Source organism: Hyperolius riggenbachi, chromosome 8 (assembly GCF_040937935.1).
Source record: "Hyperolius riggenbachi isolate aHypRig1 chromosome 8, aHypRig1.pri, whole genome shotgun sequence".
Classification (NCBI taxonomy): Eukaryota; Metazoa; Chordata; class Amphibia; order Anura; family Hyperoliidae; genus Hyperolius; species Hyperolius riggenbachi.
In genome coordinates, this window is record NC_090653.1 from 2834138 (window position 1) to 2857448 (window position 23311).

At 47.3% G+C, this 23311-nt stretch overlaps 1 protein-coding gene across 1 annotated transcript in view; it reads left to right on the forward strand.

Moving 5' to 3' along the window:
* LOC137528425 (E3 ubiquitin/ISG15 ligase TRIM25-like) overlaps window positions 1–18850 on the forward strand; it is a 37418-nt gene extending 18568 nt beyond the window's left edge. The window contains exon 2 of the mRNA XM_068249713.1: window positions 18843–18850. Coding sequence (XP_068105814.1) covers window positions 18843–18850 — 8 coding nt within the window. The remainder of the gene's footprint in view (window positions 1–18842) is intronic.
* Window positions 18851–23311: the final 4461 nt, after the last annotated feature.

Here is a 23311-nt window from a genome sequence, read left to right on the forward strand (position 1 = left end):
TTGGTGCGTTCATCTATAAATGTCACTTCCTGAGTCTGCTTCCCCGCCCGACATCTTGCTAGTCTTTTGGGACTGCAGGTTTGGGTCAGACTTTAGTTAGATCCCAGTGCATTGAACCCGGCAGGACCCCGGTCTATTTGCACATAGCTAGAGATATATATTTGTAATATTATTGTATACTAGGTGGCCTAAGCGCGTTTAAAAACGGGCTCTAGGTCTGTGTGGAATCCCTCCCCTCTTCTCTCCTCCCCTCCCCTCCCCTCTTCTCCCCTCCCCTCTTCTCTCCTCCCCTCTTCTCTCCTCCCCTCCCCTCTTCTCTCCTCCCCTCTTCTCTCCTCCCACCTCCTCTCCTCCCCTCCCACCTCCTCTCCTCCAACCTCCCCTCCACTCAGCTCCCACTCTCCGCCGCAGTATCAGAGCGTGCCCGCCGCCCGCCGCACGCGGACGCCACACGCCGCAGACCCGGCCGCCCGCTGACCCGCCGCACACTCGGCTCCCTGGTCCCACGCTATCCCTGTGTAGCGTTCAGCACGGACAACGCTACACAGGGACAGCGCACGGACACAGGGGTTTTATTATAGAGGATTGTTATTGACCTTTTGCTTGTTCCTGACTATTCTCTCTGTCTCTCGATTTGGTACTTCTCTTATCTGATCTGCTGCCGACCTTTTGCCTGAACACTCACTACGATCTTGTCTTCTGATTTTGTACTGTAATCTGCCTGTCTGTTGCCTACCTCACCTGTTTGACTATTCTCACTCACCAGTGGGCCCTTGCCACTGGTGAGGTTATTTCTTATAAGTATATTGCTAATACTATGTGATAGCTCTCAGACCATAGTCACTTCCGTGTGTGGATGGACCCGGGAAGTTCACACTTAGTTAGATTTGTTATTTTGTTAGTTTTGTATTATATGTTGGTTCATTGCCAATATATACACATACTAGTACTTCTTTGTTATTTTCATTATTGTATTACTGTGTACGTCTCCTGATTGTTTGACTACTCTGCCACCAATGGGTTTCTCCCACTGGGGCTTACCGCCTTGGTGGTGTTCGCCACTTTTACTGTGCACTAAACACATGTATTTCTCACAAAAATAAAGTATACTGACTTGTTATATTCTGTACTATTTGTATTGATCCTTAGTCTGTTGTGTCCTGTTTTTATATTGCTCATTGCTGCCACCGCATTGGGCAATTTCTGTCTGGCATCTGCGGATGCTCTGTAAATGAATGTCTGTTTCCTCAAAGTCTGCTATCAGTTTGACAGACATTTATCTGATCTGTTCTTGTTTCTGTCCTGTTGATATATTGCTCATCGCTGCATTCGCTTTGTGCAATTTCTGTCTGTCATCTGTGGATTGTTCAGAGGATTTGTCTCTCTGTGCTCCACAGCTCCACCTGCTAGCTGGTTCTGTTCCTCCACAGGTGTATTCCACCATTACTGGGCTCCTCTGTCTGAGCGCTTGTGAAAGATCTCCTCAGAGTCAGCGTACACGCTGTGCACTGACCGTGGAGATCATCCCGCAATCGTTACATCAGCATGTATGTATGTATGTAATGGTCGTGAAAACAGGTCGTGCACACAACAAGTTGGGCGGTTTGTGTGTCAAAAACCTGAGCGGTTCTTGCCTTTTTCATGATTGCTAACTCAGTAAAGGACCAGCCCTTAAAGCGTTGCTATCATATAAATCCGGCATAGTGGGGTCTGAACCCTCTATAACAGTAATTATAGATTGACAGTATACCTTGAAATGAATCAGAGCATTCAGTATATGATTTTATATAAAAAATTGTATTTGCTTATCATACAGCATATATATATATATAGAAAATATGAACAGTTCCAAGCAGTGTTTCCTTCTAACAGTATTCCATCTCATCAAGGCTTTAGAGCCAAGCGATCATCAATCTTCCAAGTACATTAAAAAAAGAATATAACAGTTGTGTTATGTAGAATAAGATCAAAAGTATCTGTATCTGTATCAATAGCTGTGTATCTAGTAGCTGTGTAAAACTTGTAGTAATCTTCTTAAAGAAATAGCATAAAAAATAGCTTCTAAAAAACTTCTTGCTAACATCTTAATAAAACTTAATGCTGAAAAATTAATAAAGTAAATCACCAGAATATTAAGCATATTACCCCTTCTCTGTCATCTCTTCAGCATCTAGAACCACTTGTGGGAAGGTAGCTTCTGCCTCATGTGTCTTCTCAGGAGATTGTTGGGCTTCTGCAAACTATGAGCTTTCAGCTCCTACCTTTATAGGGGCAGGATGCAATATGGCTGCCTAATCTGGACTTTCCCTGAATCCCAGGCTCTGATTGGCTAAAGCTTTCGTGCGTCAAACGCTATCTATGTTTTGAATACCTAAATCACAATATTATTGTTTATAAATTCTTAATTACCTTATCTTGTGGGAATTTACGTCATTTGCAATGTTTACACATTCTAATCAGGTCATTTCTGACGCGGTTAATTAGAAATGGACGTCAACAGCCATCTTGTCTGTTGGCTGACCCAGACATGGAGACTAAACAATGTCATTTATGACGCATTTCTGATAAAGTGTTCTCTGCTAATTATGTTGGAATGTCTTGGTACTTCCCCAGGTCAGATTGACCCTAAAACACTGTACACAGATCTGTAAGAGCCTTCAGCAATTTAAGGCTTATTAAAACATACAGGGCTTCTAATATACTTATTTAAATATAAAGCTTATTATATAATTCTTCTTAAAACAATTAATCATATAAGAAATAATTGCATATTAAATCTTAATAATATAAAATCATTTTCCATATATTTGTCTTTCTGATGAAGAAATAAATATCTAATTTCAACCGGCAGAGGTCAGCCTTTCATAACAAATAACAAACAGTATTAATAATGTTGATTTCATAAGACCGCCAGGTGGCATCATGGAATCATCTTTAACTAATTGGGAAAAACCCTTGTTTTATTTTTTATATCTTTCATATTTTGACTTTCTCTGTCTGGGAAACTTATCTTTTCTTGCTGGCTGTAATGGCCTTCAAGCAAAGAAACATGTCAATAATTGTCTAGCTTACAAGTTGAAACAATCTTATAAATGTTTTACTTTCTCATCTTCCACGGGGAGACTACAGATTTTAAATGTCTTTCAGAGTAATAGATTCTATTATATAGGGTTTAACAATAACTATTTCTTTCTTTAGAAGGACTGTATTGATCATTAATATTTAGATTAATAATATCTGTGTGTAATAATTAAAAAATATGCATTTATAATTATTGCAGTAATGTTAATTTTAAACCAGCATTCTGTCTTACACATACTGTGCAGTCTAACCTTGACATTAACAAAGAATGTTTTGGCTTCTTGTAACCAGTACATCAACAATCTTCCAGCTTGCAAGTTAAAATCTTCTAAGCTTTACAGCCTGGAATATGCTCAGTCACATAGCAATATTAAAGAAGTACTATAACTTTACAGTTCACATTGAAATTTTGCATAGAACATTAAAGCTTAAACCATATACTTGCATGATCTTGTTTTGTTGTGAGTTTCCGTATGTTCTACCTGTATTTTAACCCATTTATCTATTGTGCAGCGCTGCGTAATATGTTGGCGCTTTATAAATACAATAAATAATAATAATAATAATACACTTATAACAGCTTTTTTAAAACCGCTAGAATTCTGACATGTGGTGCATTAAGTTGCACGTGTGTATGTACCCTAAGAGAAGTGTGTAGCCTCAGTAAAAAAACTAAACATATTTTTCTACTGGGCACCCTCTCAACAGATGCACCTATTGTCTCCACCCCCACCCTTTAGATTGTAAGCCTCTGGCAAGGCCCTCCCCAGTGTTTCCAGCTTGATTATGCAATCTCACTGTCTGACGTCCCTCTTGCGGACTACAACTGACTCTATTTTGACCAAAGACTCTGAACTACTCATTTGCAGGTCTTGTTTTATTGTGAGCTCCTAGAATGTCCAACCTTGTATATTACTCTTTTATCTAATGTTCAGCGCTGCGTAATATGATGTTGCCGCTTTGTAAATACAATAAATAATAATAATAATAATGGTGTTTGGGTGAAGCTGGGTCTTTACAGGTTGGAAGAGTGTCCTGGAAATAAAACAGTCCAAATCGAACCAATTCCAGCATAATTCAAAGTACAAAAACACTGCGCCAAGGTTCACAACTGATAAGATAATAAGAAACACTTAGGTTAGTTCGTTAAAAGTCACTGGGATCGCTGCACAAAGTCCAACGCTGGAAATTATATTTCAATAGTAATGCTGCGCTCTCCTGACCTGTAATAGAAACAAGCTCCACATAGGGTAATATTGTTCGGTTTATGCACATTGATATTCCACCTCTTCCACGTCACCCGTGTCTTGTGCTCCCCAGGTGTCACTTCCAATTCATTTCCTCACCCCCTCTCACTAAATGCTCACCAGATTTATAAATATTGACCATAGGGGGGGTCATAATGATAGGGCCCACCATACGCTTTAAATATGCACAATTAATAATAAGCACAGCACATGGCTATTGGCACAATAAATGAGAATATAAATCACTAATACTGGTAGGCCTAAGATATTGGTCTGCTCATAATCTTTAGATGATTGTTGCACATTAATTTAAGATTTAAACAAGGTTAAATTGTTTAGTTTAGGCACAGAGTGGATAATTGTCACTGACATAATGTATGGGGGCTGTAATGTCACTATAGACCACAAGATGGGGCCCTATTCGGAAGTAACTATAATAAAAATAAAGAATGGTTGGATATAAAGAGAGACAGCAGAGGGCGGCAGTCCGCTTACCGTCTAGTTTAGTAATGTAAATTAATCTGAATTAATTTAATATAATTAAGGTTGGACTGGCAGAAAGGTTTAAAATGGCATATATTAAAGTTTTAAGGTGTTTGAGGATGTAAACAATGCCCATTCAGTCCCTCGATCGATCCTCCAATTAGGAGCAGGGAGGCACTATGTATCATGGCGTCAGACGTCAGGAGGCGGAGCCCCTGATGAGTCTGGCGTGAGGACGAAACGCGCGTAGGGCAGAGCTAACATTTGACGTCGCGCACAATCCAGGAAGCGCACGGACCGGCCGGTCATAGCAAAGCGCATTATTTGGATCCCTGAGAGCGAGAGAGGCGGCGGAGCGGGCTAGCGTGGAACGGTGGAGACGCACCCTGCATCAGACGGATGGGCATTGGCACATAGTGTCTGTTATATGTGGAAAAACTTCTGGATGCGTAAGTGAGCTGATTAATGCACACAGAGGCAAATTGCATACAGTATTACGCTATGTGGTCTTTTCTCTTTTTATGTATGTTTTATTGAGAATTTTTATCTTGGAATAAATCGGAAGGACCTTGTAAGAGGCCAGTTTTAAACAAGTGGGAGTCGTGATTGCAACCTTCCTAAAAAGCGCAGTCTCCACCCGTGTACAGTGGTGGGGAAGATCTGGTGAGAAGTATGGCATGCAGTGTGTGATTTGGCACATTCACAAGGTGTTAAAGTGAACCAGAGACGAAGCACCCTTGTGTATTTTACCATATATATCAGTGGGAACATTAGAGAAAACACCTACCCTGCCCTCTGTTTCATCCTCACTGCTAAAAGTGTCTGTTATCTAGCTGAGATAAGAATCCCGACTGAGCATTAAATCTGGCTTTGCTACAATGACTCAGCTGTAATGATTCCTGAGTAGAGCCAGCAGGGGGCAGGCTTGGACTTGAAAAGACACCAATGAACACAGTCTCAGCTATAATTTTTCTGTAGCAAAGCCAGGCCGACTGCTCAGTCTGTGATTCTTATCAGAGGTGATAACAGGCAAATTACACAGAGAACAATGAAACAAAGAGCAGATTAGGTGTTTACTGTCATGTTCCCACTGATTTATAAGGTAAAATACAAGAGGGTGCTTCATCTCTGGTTCTCTTTAAAGGGGAGACACAGTGTCTGCAGTTTCAAGCATTTCATATTCTGAACTGTATTAGTACCATGGCCGTTTCTACGGCCGTGCGGGGCGTGCCGCCGCCCGGGGCGCTGCTGGGAGGGGGGCGCTGTGATGGAGGGGGGAGCCGCAGCTACGGGGAGGGCAGCCCGCCCTCTCCCTCCCTTCCTTTCCCCGGGCCGCCCTCCGTGCGATCCTCCCTCGGAGTGCAGAGTAATGCAGCAGGGAAGCGCTATGCAAAACTACTCACCTCCCTGGTTCCAAGCGCTGCTCTCTCGCCGCCAGTCTCCTCTCTGCCTACACGCTGATACACACACACGCTGCAAAGCAGCGTGTGTGTGTATCAGCGTGTAGGCAGAGAGGAGACTGGCGGTGAGAGAGCAGCGATTGGAGCCAGCGAGGTGAGTAGTTCTGCATAGCGCTTCCCTGCTGCATTACTCTGCACTCCGAGGGAGGATCGCACGGAGGGCGGCCCGGGGAAAGGAAGGGAGGGAGAGGGCGGGCTGCCCTCCCCGTAGCTGCGGCTCCCCCCTCCATCATGGGGGGCACCTACCTAACCTATACTGGGGCAGCTACCTATCTAACCTATCCTGGGGGGCACCTACCTAATCTAACCTATACTGGGGGCACCTACCTATCTAACCTAAACTGGGTGGCAGCTACCTATCTAACCTATACTGGGGGCACCTACCTGGCTAACCTATACCGGAGGCAACTATACTGGCTCACCTATGCCTGGCTACCTATACTGGGGGACCTATAGCTGGCTACCTATACTGGGGTACCTATTCTGGGGGAATCTATACTGAGTGCAACTAGACCTGGCTAACCTACACTGCGGGCACCCATACCTTGCTTCGGGGGGGGGGGGCGCAATTTTTACACCCTCGCCCTGGGTGCATTTTAGCCTAGAAACTGCACTGTGTATTACCCTATGTGGAGAATTTTTTCCTTTGCAGAAATAAGTTCAAGTTGGCTGTTTCAGCACTCTGCTTAAGATCCACCTGACCAGCTGAGGTGGTTTAAATCTGGTGAGCATTTAGTGAGAGGGGGTGAGGAAATGAATTGGAAGTGACACCTGGGGAGCACAAGACACGGGTGACGTGGAAGAGGTGGAATATCAATGTGCATAAACCGAACAATATTACCCTATGTGGAGCTTGTTTCTATTACAGGTCTGGAGAGCGCAGCATTACTATTGAAATATAATTTCCAGCATAATGATCAGAGGAGGAGCACCTGCCATTCATTGCTCTGCTTTTCAGGCAACATTTGTTATGTTACTCAGTAGTGCAGATTTAGGTGTTAACATTAGCATTGAGTACAATAGCAGAAAACTTAAGATCTGGCACTCATGTGCTTCAACTGGGGGATTTTTGAAGGCCTTGCTTTAAAGGGTGCTTTGCCTTACATGCAACTTGCAATACCTACACCTTTAAATATTGTTCCAACAACCTCAGTAGGACATGCAGGAGGAGTTATGAACTGTGCAGCAAGTATTTTTGTGCAGAGCACCAAACCATATATAGTACATGTGAAAAAGGGATACTGTGCACCTGTATCATAACAGTTCCAAAAGTTTTATTCCGTTCCTTAGACAAAAATGATCAGCCTTGACATGCATCAAAGAAAGGTGTCAAACCTGTATATGTCGGAGTTGTGGCGGTGTGGAAGGGAGAGGTGACCAGGGGATAATCCGGACGGCACGATGCAGGTGCACAGTATCCCTTTTTCACATGTAACATTAGCATTGATCTGTCTTAATGTAATTACTAGCAGTGGTGTATAAGAATTCCATAAAGCACACTTTGCTAAGACCAACTCCTTAGTGCTCCACAAGCAACTGTCGCCACAGGCATCTGCCTAAAAACGGTTCTGAGCATGATGCGGGATGAGATGAAAACAGAACTGAACATGGAATTCTGAACACCTAGAAAATCCCTCATGACCCCTGAATGTTCTATTAGATTCCCTTTATAATGTTTACAGTATAAAGTTTGGAGCTATGATAACACAGTTATGCCTATCCTGATGAGAGCCCCTTCACACTCTCCTAGCAGCAGAGCTATTAGGAGAGGTTAAGGCTGCCTCCTGCACTAAATGCCTGCTGAGCACAGGTGAGCCCTAGAGCTGACAGTTATCCTCCAGGCGGGGGTATCCGAGGACATTCAGTGAAAGGCTGAGCAGTGTGTAGGGTACATAACGTGTCTGAGGTTCCAGCATGACAACTCTCTGGGGGCTGGTGTCAGTTTGTAGCAACTTCCTGACAGTAAGTGTCAGTTTGTACCCCTATCAGGTAACATTGGAAGCAGGAGAATCTCAGGAAACGATGGCCATTTTTTCCCTGACACAGGAAGCGCGGCAGCGTCTCTGCATTCAGGAAGCGGCAGATTAGTAGCTGTGATATCTGCACTGAAGTCATTGCTATGACATAGCCGAATATAAGAGATAATGATCATCCACTATTCTTGATAAACAAAGTAATGTCTTCAGATCTCCGAAGAGTTCTGAATATTCTCCAAGCCTTCCAGGAACTATTAACTAGAGATGTCGCGAACCTCCGATTTTCGGTTCGCGAACCGGGTTCGCGAACTTCCGCGGAAGGTTCGGTTCGCGGAAAAGTTCGCGAACCGCAATAGACTTCAATGGGGAGGCGAACTTTGAAAAATAGAAAAAATTATGCTGGCCACAAAAGTGATGGAAAAGATGTTTCAAGGGGTCTAACACCTGGAGGGGGGCATGGCGGAGTGGGATACATGCCAAAAGTCCCGGTGAAAAATCTGGATGTGACGCAAAGCAGCATTTTAAGGGCAGAAATCACATTGAATGCTAAATTGCAGGCCTAACGTGCTTTCAAACATCTTGCATGTGTATACATCAAACAGGGAGTGTAATTAGAGTACTGCTTCACACTGACACACCAAACTCACTGTGTAACGCACCGCAAACAGCTGTTTGTGTAGTGACGGCCATGCTGGACTACTGCGCAACATGGCGTGATTGCTCTTCCTCACTCAGTGATGTCAGGTAATGTGTGACTGCCTTATCAACTTTCCATGGCATTGTTAAAAAGCTTATGTTTTGTTTTTAAATTACATTTTCTACTTGCTGTGTACTTGTTCAGTACCGCTACAATGAGAATCCTATGGAGGCGGGCAAGTCTGGCATTGTGACCCCAGGTAATGGCCGGGGAATGAGGGTTTGAATCCGGTGTGGAGCCTGAGCAACGGCTACCACTACACATCCAAGGAGGGCAGCAGGCAGGCATGCACGCCCGCACGCCCCGAGGTAGTGACCAAAAATAACAATACAGGAGTAGGACTTTCGAGGCCCTGCTGTGTATTTGAAATGAATGTACTTTAAATCCTTTAACGAGAACCAGTTATGGCAGGAAATTAGTATATGGTTGGCAATCCAAAAGATCTCCTGTCACGAGAATCATATGGAGGGCAAGTCTGCCATTGTGACCGCGGGGAATGCAGGTTGGATTGCGGCCCGAAGTGGGAGCCTGCTGAGACCCATGCTGTAGCTGCCCTGACCGTGCTTTGCAGACCAGGCATCTGTGGTCAGATGGACCCTTGAGCCAGCGGAAGACAAACCAAGTCGAAAGCATTTGCCAAGAATGTTTTACGGAGGGCAATTTTTTTTGCCCTTTTTTAAATTTTTTGAAAAAGATAGATGGTTGTATTTTTAAATTGTTTGAAAGTTTAGATGGTTGTATTTTTAAATTGTTTGAAAGTTTAGATGGTTGTATTTTTAAATTGTTTGAAAGTTTAGATGGTTGTATTTTTAAATTGTTTAAAAGTGTATCCATTCTTCCTCCCCCCAGCCACGAACAATACCATGGGAACGTGGAGCAGCAGAAGCCCCCTGTGACGGCTGCCACGGTTATTCTCCGCTGCTTGTCTTTTGAGGGGTGCTTCTTTTCCTCAGGTGTTCTTGCCATAGCTGTTTGTGCCTTCTCTCCAGGTGCCTTCGTAAAGCACTTGTCCCTACGTGACAGTTGGCCTTTCCACGGCTCAATTTTTGCTGGCAGAGACAACAGATGGCTTTGCTCCGATCTGAGACACACATGTGAAAAAATTTCCAAACCGCTGAGCCCCCCTGGGGTGATGGCGCTACGGTGGCATCAGCAGCAGCTGACGTTGAAGGGCATGTGTGCTCCCTGGCCATAGCTGGCGATACATGGCGCCGGACACTGCCCCCAGCTGATTCTGAGGACGAGCTCCCTCTTGTATTGCGTTCCGGAGTTGGAGCCTGAGAAACGGCTACCACTACACATCCAAAGAGGGCAGCAGGTAGGCATGCACGCCCGCCCCGAGGTAGTGACCAAAAATAACAATACAGGACTCAGGAGGACCTTTTGCGGCCCTAATTGAAATGAATTAACTTTAAATCCTTTAACGGGAATCCGTTATGGAGGGCAAGTCTGCCATTGTCACCGCGGGGAATGCAGGTTGGATTGCGGCCCGAAGTGGGAGCCTGCTGAGACCCATGCTGTAGCTGCCCTGACCGTGCTTTGCAGACCAGGCATCTGTGGTCAGATGGACCCTTGAGCCAGCGGAAGACAAACCAAGTCGAAAGCATTTGCCAAGAATGTTTTACGGAGGGCAAGTTTTTTTGCCCTTTTTTTAAATTTTTTGAAAATGATAGATGGTTATATTTTTAAATTGTTTGAATGTTTAGATGGTTGTATTTTTAAATTGTTTGAAAGTGTATCCATTCAAGTGCAAGTTATGCACTGACTGCCAGGTATAATGTGCAGTCACAGATGCAGTGAAAGGTATGCAGTGACTGCAAACAGCCGTTTGTGTAGTGACGGCCGTGCTGGACTGGTGCGCACCGTGACGAGAGTGCAGGTGATGGTGGCTTTTCAGCCCATATGCTTGCCCGGCTGATGTAGCTGAATGACAGAACAGTGACTTTCCAGCTGATCAAATTTGGTCTGACCACAATGGAGCAACGACCTTAATATCTTTTGTGTGCCACCCCCACCTGAGACACTCAAATAGCCGGCGGTCATTGCTTCATTGTGATGCGCAAGCCCCTTCACCGCGGCAAGGTAATGATCACGAAGGGGGATGGGTACATGTACACGCACCAGAAAAATTAGTGTAGCGGCCGCTGCTAGCAGCGGCCTTAAAAATTCAGGAATCCGCCTAGAGTCCTGGACCCTGTTGGTAGTGGCGGAGAAGGCAGTCAAGCGGCCTGCAGGCAGAGATGCTGTGTGTGGGGAGTGGACTGACTTAGTCTTCGGTCGTGCAGTAGCCCTCCGTGATCCATTCCTCATTCATTTTGATAAAGGTCAGGTACTGAACACTGTCGTGACTTAGGCGACTTCTCTTCTCAGTAACTATGCCTCCAGCTGCACTGAAGGTCCTTTCTGACAGGACGCTTGCGGCAGGGCAAGAGAGAAGTTGTATGGCAAATTGGGACAGCTCTGGCCACAGGTCAAGCCTGTGCAACCAGTAGTCCAAGGGTTCATCGTCGCTTTTCGCAGAGTCTACATCCACACTCAAGGCCAGGTAGTCGGCTACCTGCCGGTCCAGGCGTTGGTGGAGGGTGGATCCGGAAGGACTATGCCGAGGAGTTGGACTAAAGAACGTCCGCATGTCCGACATCACCCTGAGATCGCTGGAGCGTCCTGTTCTTGCCTGCGTGGACTTGGGAGGAGGAGGGTTACTGCCAGTGGTACCTTGATTGCGTTGTGCAGCCACATCACCCTTAAACGCATTGTAAAGCATCATCGACAGCTTGTTCTGCAAGTGCTGCATCCTTTCCGCCTTTTGTTGAGTTGGTAAGAGGTCCGCCACTTTGTGCCTGTACCGAGGGTCTAGTAGCGTGGCCACCCAGTACAGGTCATTCCCCTTGAGTTTTTTGATACGGGGGTCCCTCAACAGGCTGGACAACATGAAAGAGGACATCTGCACAAAGCTGGATGCAGAGGTACTCTCCATCTCCTCTTGCTCTTCCTCAGTGACGGGACGCAACTCCTCTTCCTCCCCCCAGCCACGAACAATACCACGGGAACGTGGAGCAGCACAAGCCCCCTGTGATGGCTGCCGTGGTTGTTCTCCTTCCGCCGCCTCTTCCTCCTCCACAGAAACACATTCCTCATCATCACCATCATCAGAGTCTGACTCCTCTCCTTCCCCACACGACTCCTCTACTTCCTCCTCCTCCCCCCTCTGTGCTGCCGCCGGTGTTGTGGAAACATCGGGTTCGTGTGTAAATGGCTCCAATGAATCCTGCTGCCCTAACTCTTCTTGTTCACGCTCCTCCACAGCTGTATCCACCACTCTACGCACGGCACGCTCCAGGAAGTAGGCGTAGGGGATCAAGTCGCTGATGGTGCCCTCATCGCGACTCACCAGTTTGGTCACCTCCTCAAAGGGCTCCATGACCCTGCATGCATTTCGCATCAGTGTCCAGTTGTTGGGCCACAACATCCCCATCCTCCCAGATTGTGTCCTTGTACTGTAATGATACAGGTAGTGGGTGACGGCTTTCTCCTGGTCTAGCAGGCGAGAGAACATCAGCAGGGTGGAATTCCAGCGAGTCGGGCTATCGCAAATCAGGCGTCTCACCGGCAAGTTGTTTCTACGCTGAATCTCTGCAAAGCGTGCCATGGCCTTGTAAGAGCGCCTGAAATGCCCACACAACTTCCTGGCCTGCTTCAGGACGTCCTCTAAGCCTGGGTACTTGGACACAAATCTTTGCACGACCAGATTAAGCACATGTGCCATGCAGGGTATGTGTGTCAGCTTTCCCAAATTCAACGCAGCAATGAGATTGCTGCCGTTGTCACACACCACGTTGCCGATCTCAAGCTTGTGCGGGGTCAGCCATTGCTCCACCTGTTTGTTAAGAGCAGCCAGGAGAGCTGCTCCAGTGTGACTCTCCGCTTTCAGAGAAGACATGTCTAACACTGCATGACACCGTCGCACCTGGCATGCAGCATAGGCCCTGGGGTGCTGGGGCTGTGTAGCTGGGGAGGAGATGGCGGCACCAGCCAAGGAGGAGGAGGAGGATGACGACAGCGAAGCGGTGATAGCAGGTGGAGAGGAGGTGGCTGGCGGCCTGCCTGCAAGCCGTGGAGGTGTGACAAGTCGGTCCTGTGCGCAGCCACGTACTCCCTGCTTGCTGCCATCGGTCACCAGGTTGACCCAATGGGCTGTGTATGTAATGTAGTGGCCCTGCCCGTGCTTGGCAGACCAGGCATCCGTGGTCAGGTGGACCCTTGACCCAACGCTGTGTGCCAGAGATGACACCACTTGCCTCTCAACTGCACGGTACAGTTTGGGTATGGCCTTTTGAGAAAAATAATTGCGGCCTGGTATCTTCCACTGCGGTGTACCAATGGCCACAAACTTACGGAAAGCTTCCGACTCCACCAGCTTGTATGGTAATAGCTGGCGAGCTAATAGTTCCGCCACGCCAGCTGTCAGACGCCGGGCAAGAGGGTGACTGGCAGACATTTGCTTCTTCCGCTCAAATACTTCCTTCACGGACAGCTGGGTACTGCTGTGGGCAGAGGAGAAGGAACCGCTGAAGGGAAGAGGCGGTGTGGAGGAGGGTGGCTGTGAAGGTGCAAGGGAGAAGGTGGATGAAGACGATGCACCTGAAGGAGGAAGAGGAGAAGGAGTTTGGCTTGTCTTTTGAGGAGTGCTGCTTTTACTCAGGTGTTCTTGCCATAGCTGTTTGTGCCTTCTCTCCAGGTGCCTTCGTAAGGCACTTGTCCCTACGTGAGAGTTGGCCTTTCCACGGCTCAATTTTTGCTGGCAGAGACAACAGATGGTTTTGCTCCGATCTGAGACACACACGTGAAAAAATTTCCAAACCGCTGAGCCCCCCTGGGGTGATGGCGCTACGGTGGCATCAGCAGCAGCTGACATTGAAGGGCATGTGTGCTCCCTGGCCATAGCTGGCGATACATGGCACCGGACACTGCCCCCAGCTGTTTCTGAGGACGAGCTACCTCTGCTTCTATCATGGAGTCGTCTCCTCCTACTCCTCTCTGACTCCTCCTCTGAACTGTCCCCCTGGTCATCTCCTCTACCGGGAACATATGTGGTATCCGTATAATCGTCATCATAATCCTCCTGGCTAGCTGCGCTTTCCTCAGACACCTCCTCAAGTGCACCAACTTCAGGTGGTCCACCATCATCCCCATCCACACACGTTACGTCCATACTATCGCCACCTAACTCAGACGTATGAGGTGGTGTACCTGCGCCTTCTTGTTGTTGTTGCAGTAGTGGCTGGGAATCAGTGATTTCACCACCACCACCAAATAACTCCTGCGAAGTGTCAAATGCAGCGGATGTGGTGCTTGTTGTAGCGCTGGTGGCTGCGGGAGATGAGGTGTTCTGTGTTAAATACTCAATCACCTCCTCACGATTTTGGGAAGTGATGGCACGTGCCTTCTTCTGAGCACTGTATTTTGGGGCAGGTCCGCATGAAATCACAGCAACACCACCTCGCACAGCCACAGACCTGCCGGTGCCTGGTGGCCTTCCTCTGGGTCTGCCTCTACCTCTTCCTCTACCTGGTTTGTCCATTTTGTCCATCTCGGGGGTATGCTAGCTATATGCAGTGAGGTGGGTTCTCACTCAACACAACAGGTAGTTAGATGCAGTGAGGTGGCCAGGTGGGTTCACACTCAACACAACAGGTAGTTAGATGCAGTGAGCTGGGTTCACTCAACAGTAAAGGTACTTAAGATGCAGTGAGGTGGGTTCTCACTCAACACAACAGGTAGTTAGATGCAGTGAGGTGGCCAGGTGGGTTCACACTCAACACAACAGGTAGTTAGATGCAGTGAGCTGGGTTCACTCAACACAAGGCCAGGTATATGCAGTGATGAGGTGGGTTAAGTAAACACAACAGGTACTGGGTAGTTAGATGCAGTGAGCTGGGTTCACTGAACAGTATACAGTAAAGGTACTTAAGATGCAGTGAGGTGGGTTCTCACTCAACACAACGCTAGGTATATGCAGTGATGAGGTGGGTTAAGTAAACACAACAGGTACTGGGTAGTTAGATGCAGTGAGCTGGGTTCACTCAACAGTAAAGGTACTTAAGATGCAGTGAGGTGGGTTCTCACTCAACACAACAGGTAGTTAGATGCAGTGAGGTGGCCAGGTGGGTTCACACTCAACACAACAGGTAGTTAGATGCAGTGAGCTGGGTTCACTCAACACAAGGCCAGGTATATGCAGTGATGAGGTGGGTTAAGTAAACACAACAGGTACTGGGTAGTTAGATGCAGTGAGCTGGGTTCACTGAACAGTATACAGTAAAGGTACTTAAGATGCAGTGAGGTGGGTTCTCACTCAACACAACGCTAGGTATATGCAGTGATGAGGTGGGTTAAGTAAACACAACAGGTACTGGGTAGTTAGATGCAGTGAGCTGGGTTCACTCAACAGTAAAGGTACTTAAGATGCAGTGAGGTGGGTTCTCACTCAACACAACAGGTAGTTAGATGCAGTGAGGTGGCCAGGTGGGTTCACACTCAACACAACAGGTAGTTAGATGCAGTGAGCTGGGTTCACTCAACACAAGGCCAGGTATATGCAGTGATGAGGTGGGTTAAGTAAACACAACAGGTACTGGGTAGTTAGATGCAGTGAGCTGGGTTCACTCAACAGTATACAGTAAAGGTACTTAAGATGCAGTGAGGTGGGTTCTCACTCAACACAACGCTAGGTATATGCAGTGATGAGGTGGGTTAAGTAAACACAACAGGTACTGGGTAGTTAGATGCAGTGAGCTGGGTTCACTCAACAGTAAAGGTACTTAAGATGCAGTGAGGTGGGTTCTCACTCAACACAACAGGTAGTTAGATGCAGTGAGGTGGCCAGGTGGGTTCACACTCAACACAACAGGTAGTTAGATGCAGTGAGCTGGGTTCACTCAACACAAGGCCAGGTATATGCAGTGATGAGGTGGGTTAAGTAAACACAACAGGTACTGGGTAGTTAGATGCAGTGAGCTGGGTTCACTCAACAGTAAAGGTACTTAAGATGCAGTGAGGTGGGTTCTTACTCAACACAACAGGTAGTTAGATGCAGTGAGGTGGCCAGGTGGGTTCACACTCAACACAACAGGTAGTTAGATGCAGTGAGCTGGGTTCACTCAACACAAGGCCAGGTATATGCAGTGATGAGGTGGGTTAAGTAAACACAACAGGTACTGGGTAGTTAGATGCAGTGAGCTGGGTTCACTCAACAGTAAAGGTACTTAAGATGCAGTGAGGTGGGTTCTCACTCAACACAACAGGTAGTTAGATGCAGTGAGGTGGCCAGGTGGGTTCACACTCAACACAACAGGTAATTAGATGCAGTGAGCTGGGTTCACTCAACACAGGCTAGGTATATGCAGTGATGAGGTGGGTTAAGTAAACACAACAGGTACTGGGTAGTTAGATGCAGTGAGCTGGGTTCACTCAACAGTAAAGGTACTTAAGATGCAGTGAGGTGGGTTCTCACTCAACACAACAGGTAGTTAGATGCAGTGAGGTGGCCAGGTGGGTTCACACTCAACACAACAGGTAGTTAGATGCAGTGAGCTGGGTTCACTCAACACAAGGCCAGGTATATGCAGTGATGAGGTGGGTTAAGTAAACACAACAGGTACTGGGTAGTTAGATGCAGTGAGCTGGGTTCACTCAACAGTAAAGGTACTTAAGATGCAGTGAGGTGGGTTCTCACTCAACACAACAGGTAGTTAGATGCAGTGAGGTGGCCAGGTGGGTTCACACTCAACACAACAGGTAATTAGATGCAGTGAGCTGGGTTCACTCAACACAGGCTAGGTATATGCAGTGATGAGGTGGGTTAAGTAAACACAACAGGTACTGGGTAGTTAGATGCAGTGAGCTGGGTTCACTCAACAGTAAAGGTACTTAAGATGCAGTGAGGTGGGTTCTCACTCAACACAACAGGTAGTTAGATGCAGTGAGGTGGCCAGGTGGGTTCACACTCAACACAACAGGTAGTTAGATGCAGTGAGCTGGGTTCACTCAACACAACGCTAGGTATATGCAGTGATGAGGTGGGTTAAGTAAACACAACAGGTACTGGGTAGTTAGATGCAGTGAGCTGGGTTCACTGAACAGTATACAGTAAAGGTACTTAAGATGCAGTGAGGTGGGTTCTCACTCAACACAACGCTAGGTATATGCAGTGATGAGGTGGGTTAAGTAAACACAACAGGTACTGGGGTATATGCAGTACTGGGTAGTACAATGTGCAGCTCCCTGTCACACACACAGGCAGTCAGTCACTGAATGTGCTGGGCTGCTGGCACTAGTGGCACACACACTATCAATTAGCAAGGCTGTGCATGCAACAAAAGTGTCAGAAAAAAAAATGTACAGGTTGAGCTCTGAAAAGAGCTGTTGCTGGGTGCTTTAAAAGCAATATTAATCAGTCAGGAACAAGCAAAGCAGCCTAGAACCTAACTAATCTGTCCCTAAGAGAAAAAGTCTGCAGCAGCTGTCCCTTTCCTCTCTCTAGCAGGCACACGAGTGACTGTAATGGCCGCCGGAGGCTGCCTTATATAAGGGGGGGTGGGGCTCCAGGGCTTACTGTAGCCTGAATGGCTACAATGTGCCTGCTGACTGTGATGCAGAGGGTCAAAGTTGACCCTCATAGTGCATTATGGGGCGAATCGAACTTCCGGAAAAGTTCGCCTGGCGCAGGCGAACGCGAACCCCCAATGTTCGCCTGGAACCGTTCGCCGGCGAACCGTTCGGTACACCTCTACTATTAACCAGCACAAAGCTCTGATTATTAATAAAAGGACTATTGTTACACAACATTAATTCTTAAAGCACAATATAACCCTGCATTTCAACTTTGCTCTAAAACATTATTTACAGTATATTATATGCAACCAGCATTTTTTTTTTTTACTAGACCAGCATTGGAAGGGTTACACAGGGCTTTAAAGTTCCTTGAGATTTCTGCAGACGCATCTGAACCTGAAATAGATACATTTTGTTTACATACATGTATCTAAGTGTTGAATGTGACTCACCTCTCACTGAGAAGGAGCTTGGAGGACTGCCAAAGAGTGTGTAACTGTTTATCAATAGATACATCTAACTAAATACAATGTAACAATCTGAACTTCTGCAGTTCTCTCCACGGAACTTGAAACGTCTGTGTTTAACCCTTCCAATGCTGGTCTAGTAAAAAAAAAAATGCTGGTTGCATATAATATGCTGTAAATAATGTTTTAGAGCAAAGTTGAAATGCAGGGTTATATTCCGCTTTAAAGTGGGTTTGAACAGATCCGGAGATGTCTGGAAGTGTCAGAGACAGTTGTAGAAGGGAGGCAGCACCGATATGCCAACGGTCGGAGCGTGCCCTGGTCCAAAATGCCCCAGTGCCCCCTGGGGAGTGCCACGTAGAACTGCTGCCTTTTTAACTTCAATAAAGAGATATTGATACATTTGAGCGGTGCCGGTCCTCCTTCCTGTGTTTCTGGAAGTGTCAGAGAGGCAACAAAGCTGATATAAAAAAAGGGAAGCGCTAATTAAATCTTGTCAGAATTGTTGGAGGAAACATCAGCTTCTCTCGGATCTGATGGAAAATCTCTCATGTATCCACCAGGAGGACTTGTGAATGGAAGATAGGATTGGACAATGGACAGCGGAGGGGGAGACAAGACACTCCACAGATCGGGAAACGAGGAGTAAGGCGTTTGGCTGGCAGTAGATCTTAGCACTGAAAGATGTCAGATCAGAAAGATTCAGAAATGTTGTCTACTACAGTGGCACAGAGACGGCCTCACAGGAACAACTCGAGACCACAGAAAAATCAACGTTATAACTCTGCAATACTTTGATTTCATTGATTTTGATTTAGGAACATGAGAAAGGAAGGGCACATAACTGGCATGAATGCATGTCAGGCCTGGAAGTTATCAGTTAAGCATGGCAGTTATCAGTTAGGCCTGGGACCCACTAGCACTAGCAGCACTTTAGTGCTTGCCGATCACCAATGATTGGCACAGCGATATGGCAGAGAAACTCAATGAGGGTGGTTCAGCTGCAGTGTTTGCTCTCGGGGATCGGCCTGCAGCGTTTGCTCTCAGGGATCGGGCTGCAGCGTTTGCTCTCGGGGATCGGGATCAGGTTGTAGCATTTGATCTCGGGGATCGGGCTGCAGCGTTTGCTCTCGGGGATCGGGCTGCAGCGGTTGCTCTCGGGGATCGGGCTGCAGCGGTTGCTCTCGGGGATCGGGCTGCAGCGTTTGCTCTCGGGGATCGGGCTGCAGCGTTTGCTCTCGGGGATCGGGCTGCAGCGTTTGCTCTCGGGGAACGGGCTGCAGCGTTTGCTCTCGGGGATCGGGCTGCAGCGTTTGCTCTCGGGGATCGGGCTGCAGCGTTTGCTCTCGGAGATCGGGCTGCAGCGTTTGCTCTCAGATCGGGCTGCAGCGTTTGCTCTCGGAGATCGGGCTGCAGCGTTTGCTCTCAGATCGGGCTGCAGCGGTTGCTCTCGGGGATCGGGCTGCAGCGTTTGCTCTCGGAGATCGGGCTGCAGCGTTTGCTCTCAGGGATCGGGATTGGGTTGCAGCGTTTGCTCTCGGGGATCGGGCTGCAGCGTTTGCTCTCGGGGATCGGGCTGCAGCGTTTGCGCTCGAGGATCGGGCGGCAGCGTTTGCTCTCGGGGATTGGGCGGCAGCGTTTGCTCTCGGGGATCGGGCTGCAGCATTTTTTGAGCGATCCCGGAGTAATCGCAGAGAGGGGATGCAGGGCGAAATGGTGATCACTCTGATAGTAGCGATAAAATCCGTGACTTGGTGGCTTTGGAAATTGCTGGTGCTTTCTGATGGACCGCAAATCTCTATTTCTGAAATCGCATGAGTCCAGTGGATCCTAGGCAAGAGATAAGTAGGTGAAAGTGAGTTGTGAGTGAGTTGAAAGTGAGACATAAATAAATGCATGAATGTAGGATAAGTTGTGTCGGGTGGTTGGCGCTCGGCGTTTATAGTGCTGATTGCTGCAGATTATCATCTCTGCGTTCCCAGAACAGCGAGACATATGGAGGACGCATGGCTGGTAGTCCTATCTGGAGAGCTTTGCTGGACGGTTCTCAGCCGAGGTGGTGGTGAGTCAGCAGCCGGTCCATCCCTGATGAGAATCTAGAACGACAGTGAGAGTTCTGGACTGCCGGATCATCTTAAAAGCAGACTGAGGCCATTGTTCCCCTCCTCCACACTCCTGCTCTGGTAGGTGCCATTGTCCCTCCTCCCATCTCCATAGCAACAGAATCTGTCACTAGCCTCTAGGCCAGGGGTCTCAAACTCGTAGCCCGCGGGCCATTTGCGGCCCTTGATACAATATTTTGTGGCCCGCGCCGGCAAAAGCTTCCTTATAGTTCACTTCAGTGCTCCCAAGTAATCCGCCGCATCCCTACCGCTAAACGAGGGCTGCAGAGTCCCCAAATCGCCCGGGGGGCAATCCGCCGGCATTTTCTGGAAGGGGCAGAGCTTTCAGCTTCAGCTCTGCCCCTCCTGACGTCTATCTCCGCACGGATTGCCGCCTCTCCCCGCCCCTCTCTGTGAAGGAAGAGTGAGAGGGGCAAGCAGAGGCGGTGATGCGCCGCGATTGTGAAATTCCTTATGCGGCCCAGCCTCATCCTGACTTTGCCTCCTGCGGCCCCCAGGTAAATTGAGTTTGAGACCCCTGCTCTAAGCTATCAATGCATCTGTACAGAACTCGGCTCTGAATTGTGGCCCAGGAGATAAGGCCGGCTCCTTCTACACTACATGAATTCTACATATGTGTATGTACCTTAACCCTTCAGATTTATGACAATTTGTGACAGAAAACAGTGCCTACAAAATAGGTATTGCACACCTATACTACCATGCTTCGCAAATATGCATACATCTCTTAATAATAACAGGGTGCTGTGTCAGAAGTCAAACACCAATACATTACCGTAGTAAAAAGACACGCACACCAGGCCAATTAGAATGCTTAGAAAAATGTGTATTCACAGCTCATATAACAATATTCACATATGCTGGTCTGTGCTCTCAGTACCAGTGAGAAAATATATACAAAAGTGCCATACAAATATAACATGCAATATAACAAACAAATACACATAATGAGCTGTGAATACACATGTTTCTAAGCATTCTAATTGGCCTGGTGTGCGTGTCTTTTTACTAATTTAATTTACAGAAAACAGCGCCTCCTACAGCAACCTATCACAAACTACATCTATGAGGAAGGCAACCTTTCCATAGAAAAAGCCACAACCTTTCATCAGCCTCCGCATTGTGAAGATAAGTAATAAACATTGTATCAGCTTAAAGGACATCTGAAGTGAAAGGAATATGGAGGCTGACATATCTTTCCTTTTTAACAATGCACATTGCCTGGCAGCCCTGCTGATCCTCTGCCTCTAATACTATTAGCCATAGCCCCTGAACAAGCATGCAGCAGATCAGGTGTGTCTGACATTATTGTCAGATCTGACAAGATTAGCTGCATGCATGTTTCTGGTGTGATTCAGACACTACTGCAGCCAAATAGATCAGCAGGGTTGCCGGGCAATGTTTATTGTTTAAAAGGAAATACATATTGTCACGGACGGTGGCGTGGCCGCAAAGGCGTCCTAGAACTGCCCGTGAAGAAAATGCGATCGCAATCGATTCTCTGCATCGATTGCGATTCAGATCAATAGGATCTGGATTGGTTGTGTAGGGGCTACCTGTAGCAACCTGGAGTTTCTCTTTCTCCCAGCTGTCATGGAAAAGCCAGGAGGAACGTAGGCGAATCTGGAAGATTCACCGTCGATGTTTCCGATTTCTTGGTCAGATTTGCCAGTCGTGCAAGCGATCAGAAAATTACTTCTTTGTGTTTTTTTTTAAACTAGAGATCTGTTCCCCTGTGAGCAAAGCATTCCCCTCACCCCTCAGGAATGTCGCACATGGCCAGATTCCCTGCAGGGACCAGCTCATTCCCCCCACAGCCAAATGGCCATGAAAAGAGCCAGGAAGCTGGCTTCCCAGGGGGGCCATGAGAAAGCCAGCCGGGGCGGCACTGGTAAGGACAGATATGAATGTATGTGGTGTATGGTTTCTTACCTATTATATGGAGACCGTATATCGCACAGCTATAAGATTCATATAGTCTTATTCGTTAAAGTCTGCCCAACGCGCTGATATAACATTCATGGCAATATCTCGTCCAGTTGTCTGATGTCATATTAATCAGTATTTTCTGATAATTAGGAATGTGCTATCCACCTAAATATGATATGTATCGTCCATGAGTTATGGTATTTTATAAGTTTAAACCTCAAATCTCTCTCAGAGAGAATGAACTGTCATTGGTTGGTAATTCAGAGAGGGCGGGCATTGCCACACCCCCGAGCCAGCTTCATCAAAAGCACAGTGCCAGCAGGCGGACTTCCGTCCTCCAAATTCCATCTGTATGAGAGCCTGTCTGCTGCCAGCCAGAGGACACGTGGCTAGCGGCCATCTTGTTTGGACTTTGCTCTGATCTGAAACAAAAGAACTTTGCTGAAATTGAAACCAAGAACTTTATGATTTTCCCACAAAAGGACATCTCTCCATGAACTTTAAGTATCCGTTTTTCTCCCTTTTATTTTCATACTGTGTTATCTCATGTCTCAATAATGTAATGATCCACTCAGCTAGCTGCGCAGGCAGATAGTTGTTTGACCATTCCTTATGTCTGAGAGATGCAGGTCTCTGGAAAGGAGACCTGGCTTCATCTTGCAACTTTCAGAGTTGCTTTGCTGAGGGATTTGCATACATGCAAATTGCCCAGCTGTTCCCTTTGAGGGCTGGTAGTATAAAAGCCTTCTGCTCCCAGAAGGCTTTGCTGGTCATAACGGTTTGTTAACACACTCCTGGAGTGTCAGCCTTCCCTATTGGATTGTTAAGTTATCTTAGAGTATTTCTGGGGGCTGTATTAGACACCCCTCTAGTTCAGTCAGGTTGTATTATTTGTATTGCCTGTGCTGTCTGTCTGGGGGTGCTAACCAGAGCAGCGGTTGCTACTGGTAGCCCCTTCTGTTCTTCTGCTTGGATGGCTAGATGGCGCCTGGATAGGAAGCCACGGCCACAGGGCTCCGGCAACAACTCTCTTTTTCTCCCTTTCCTGGGTCCCCCCCCTGGCCATGACTCACAGCGGAGGCTCCGTTCAGCTCCCTTACTCCATCGCCGCAGAGTGTGGTCTGCTCGCTTCCCGGGCTCCGGCTCCCCATCGCTTACACTGAGGACCAGCACGCCACGTGGGAGACAACAGCTGACTGACCCCACATGACGCCGCTAGATCCATGCGGCTGTGT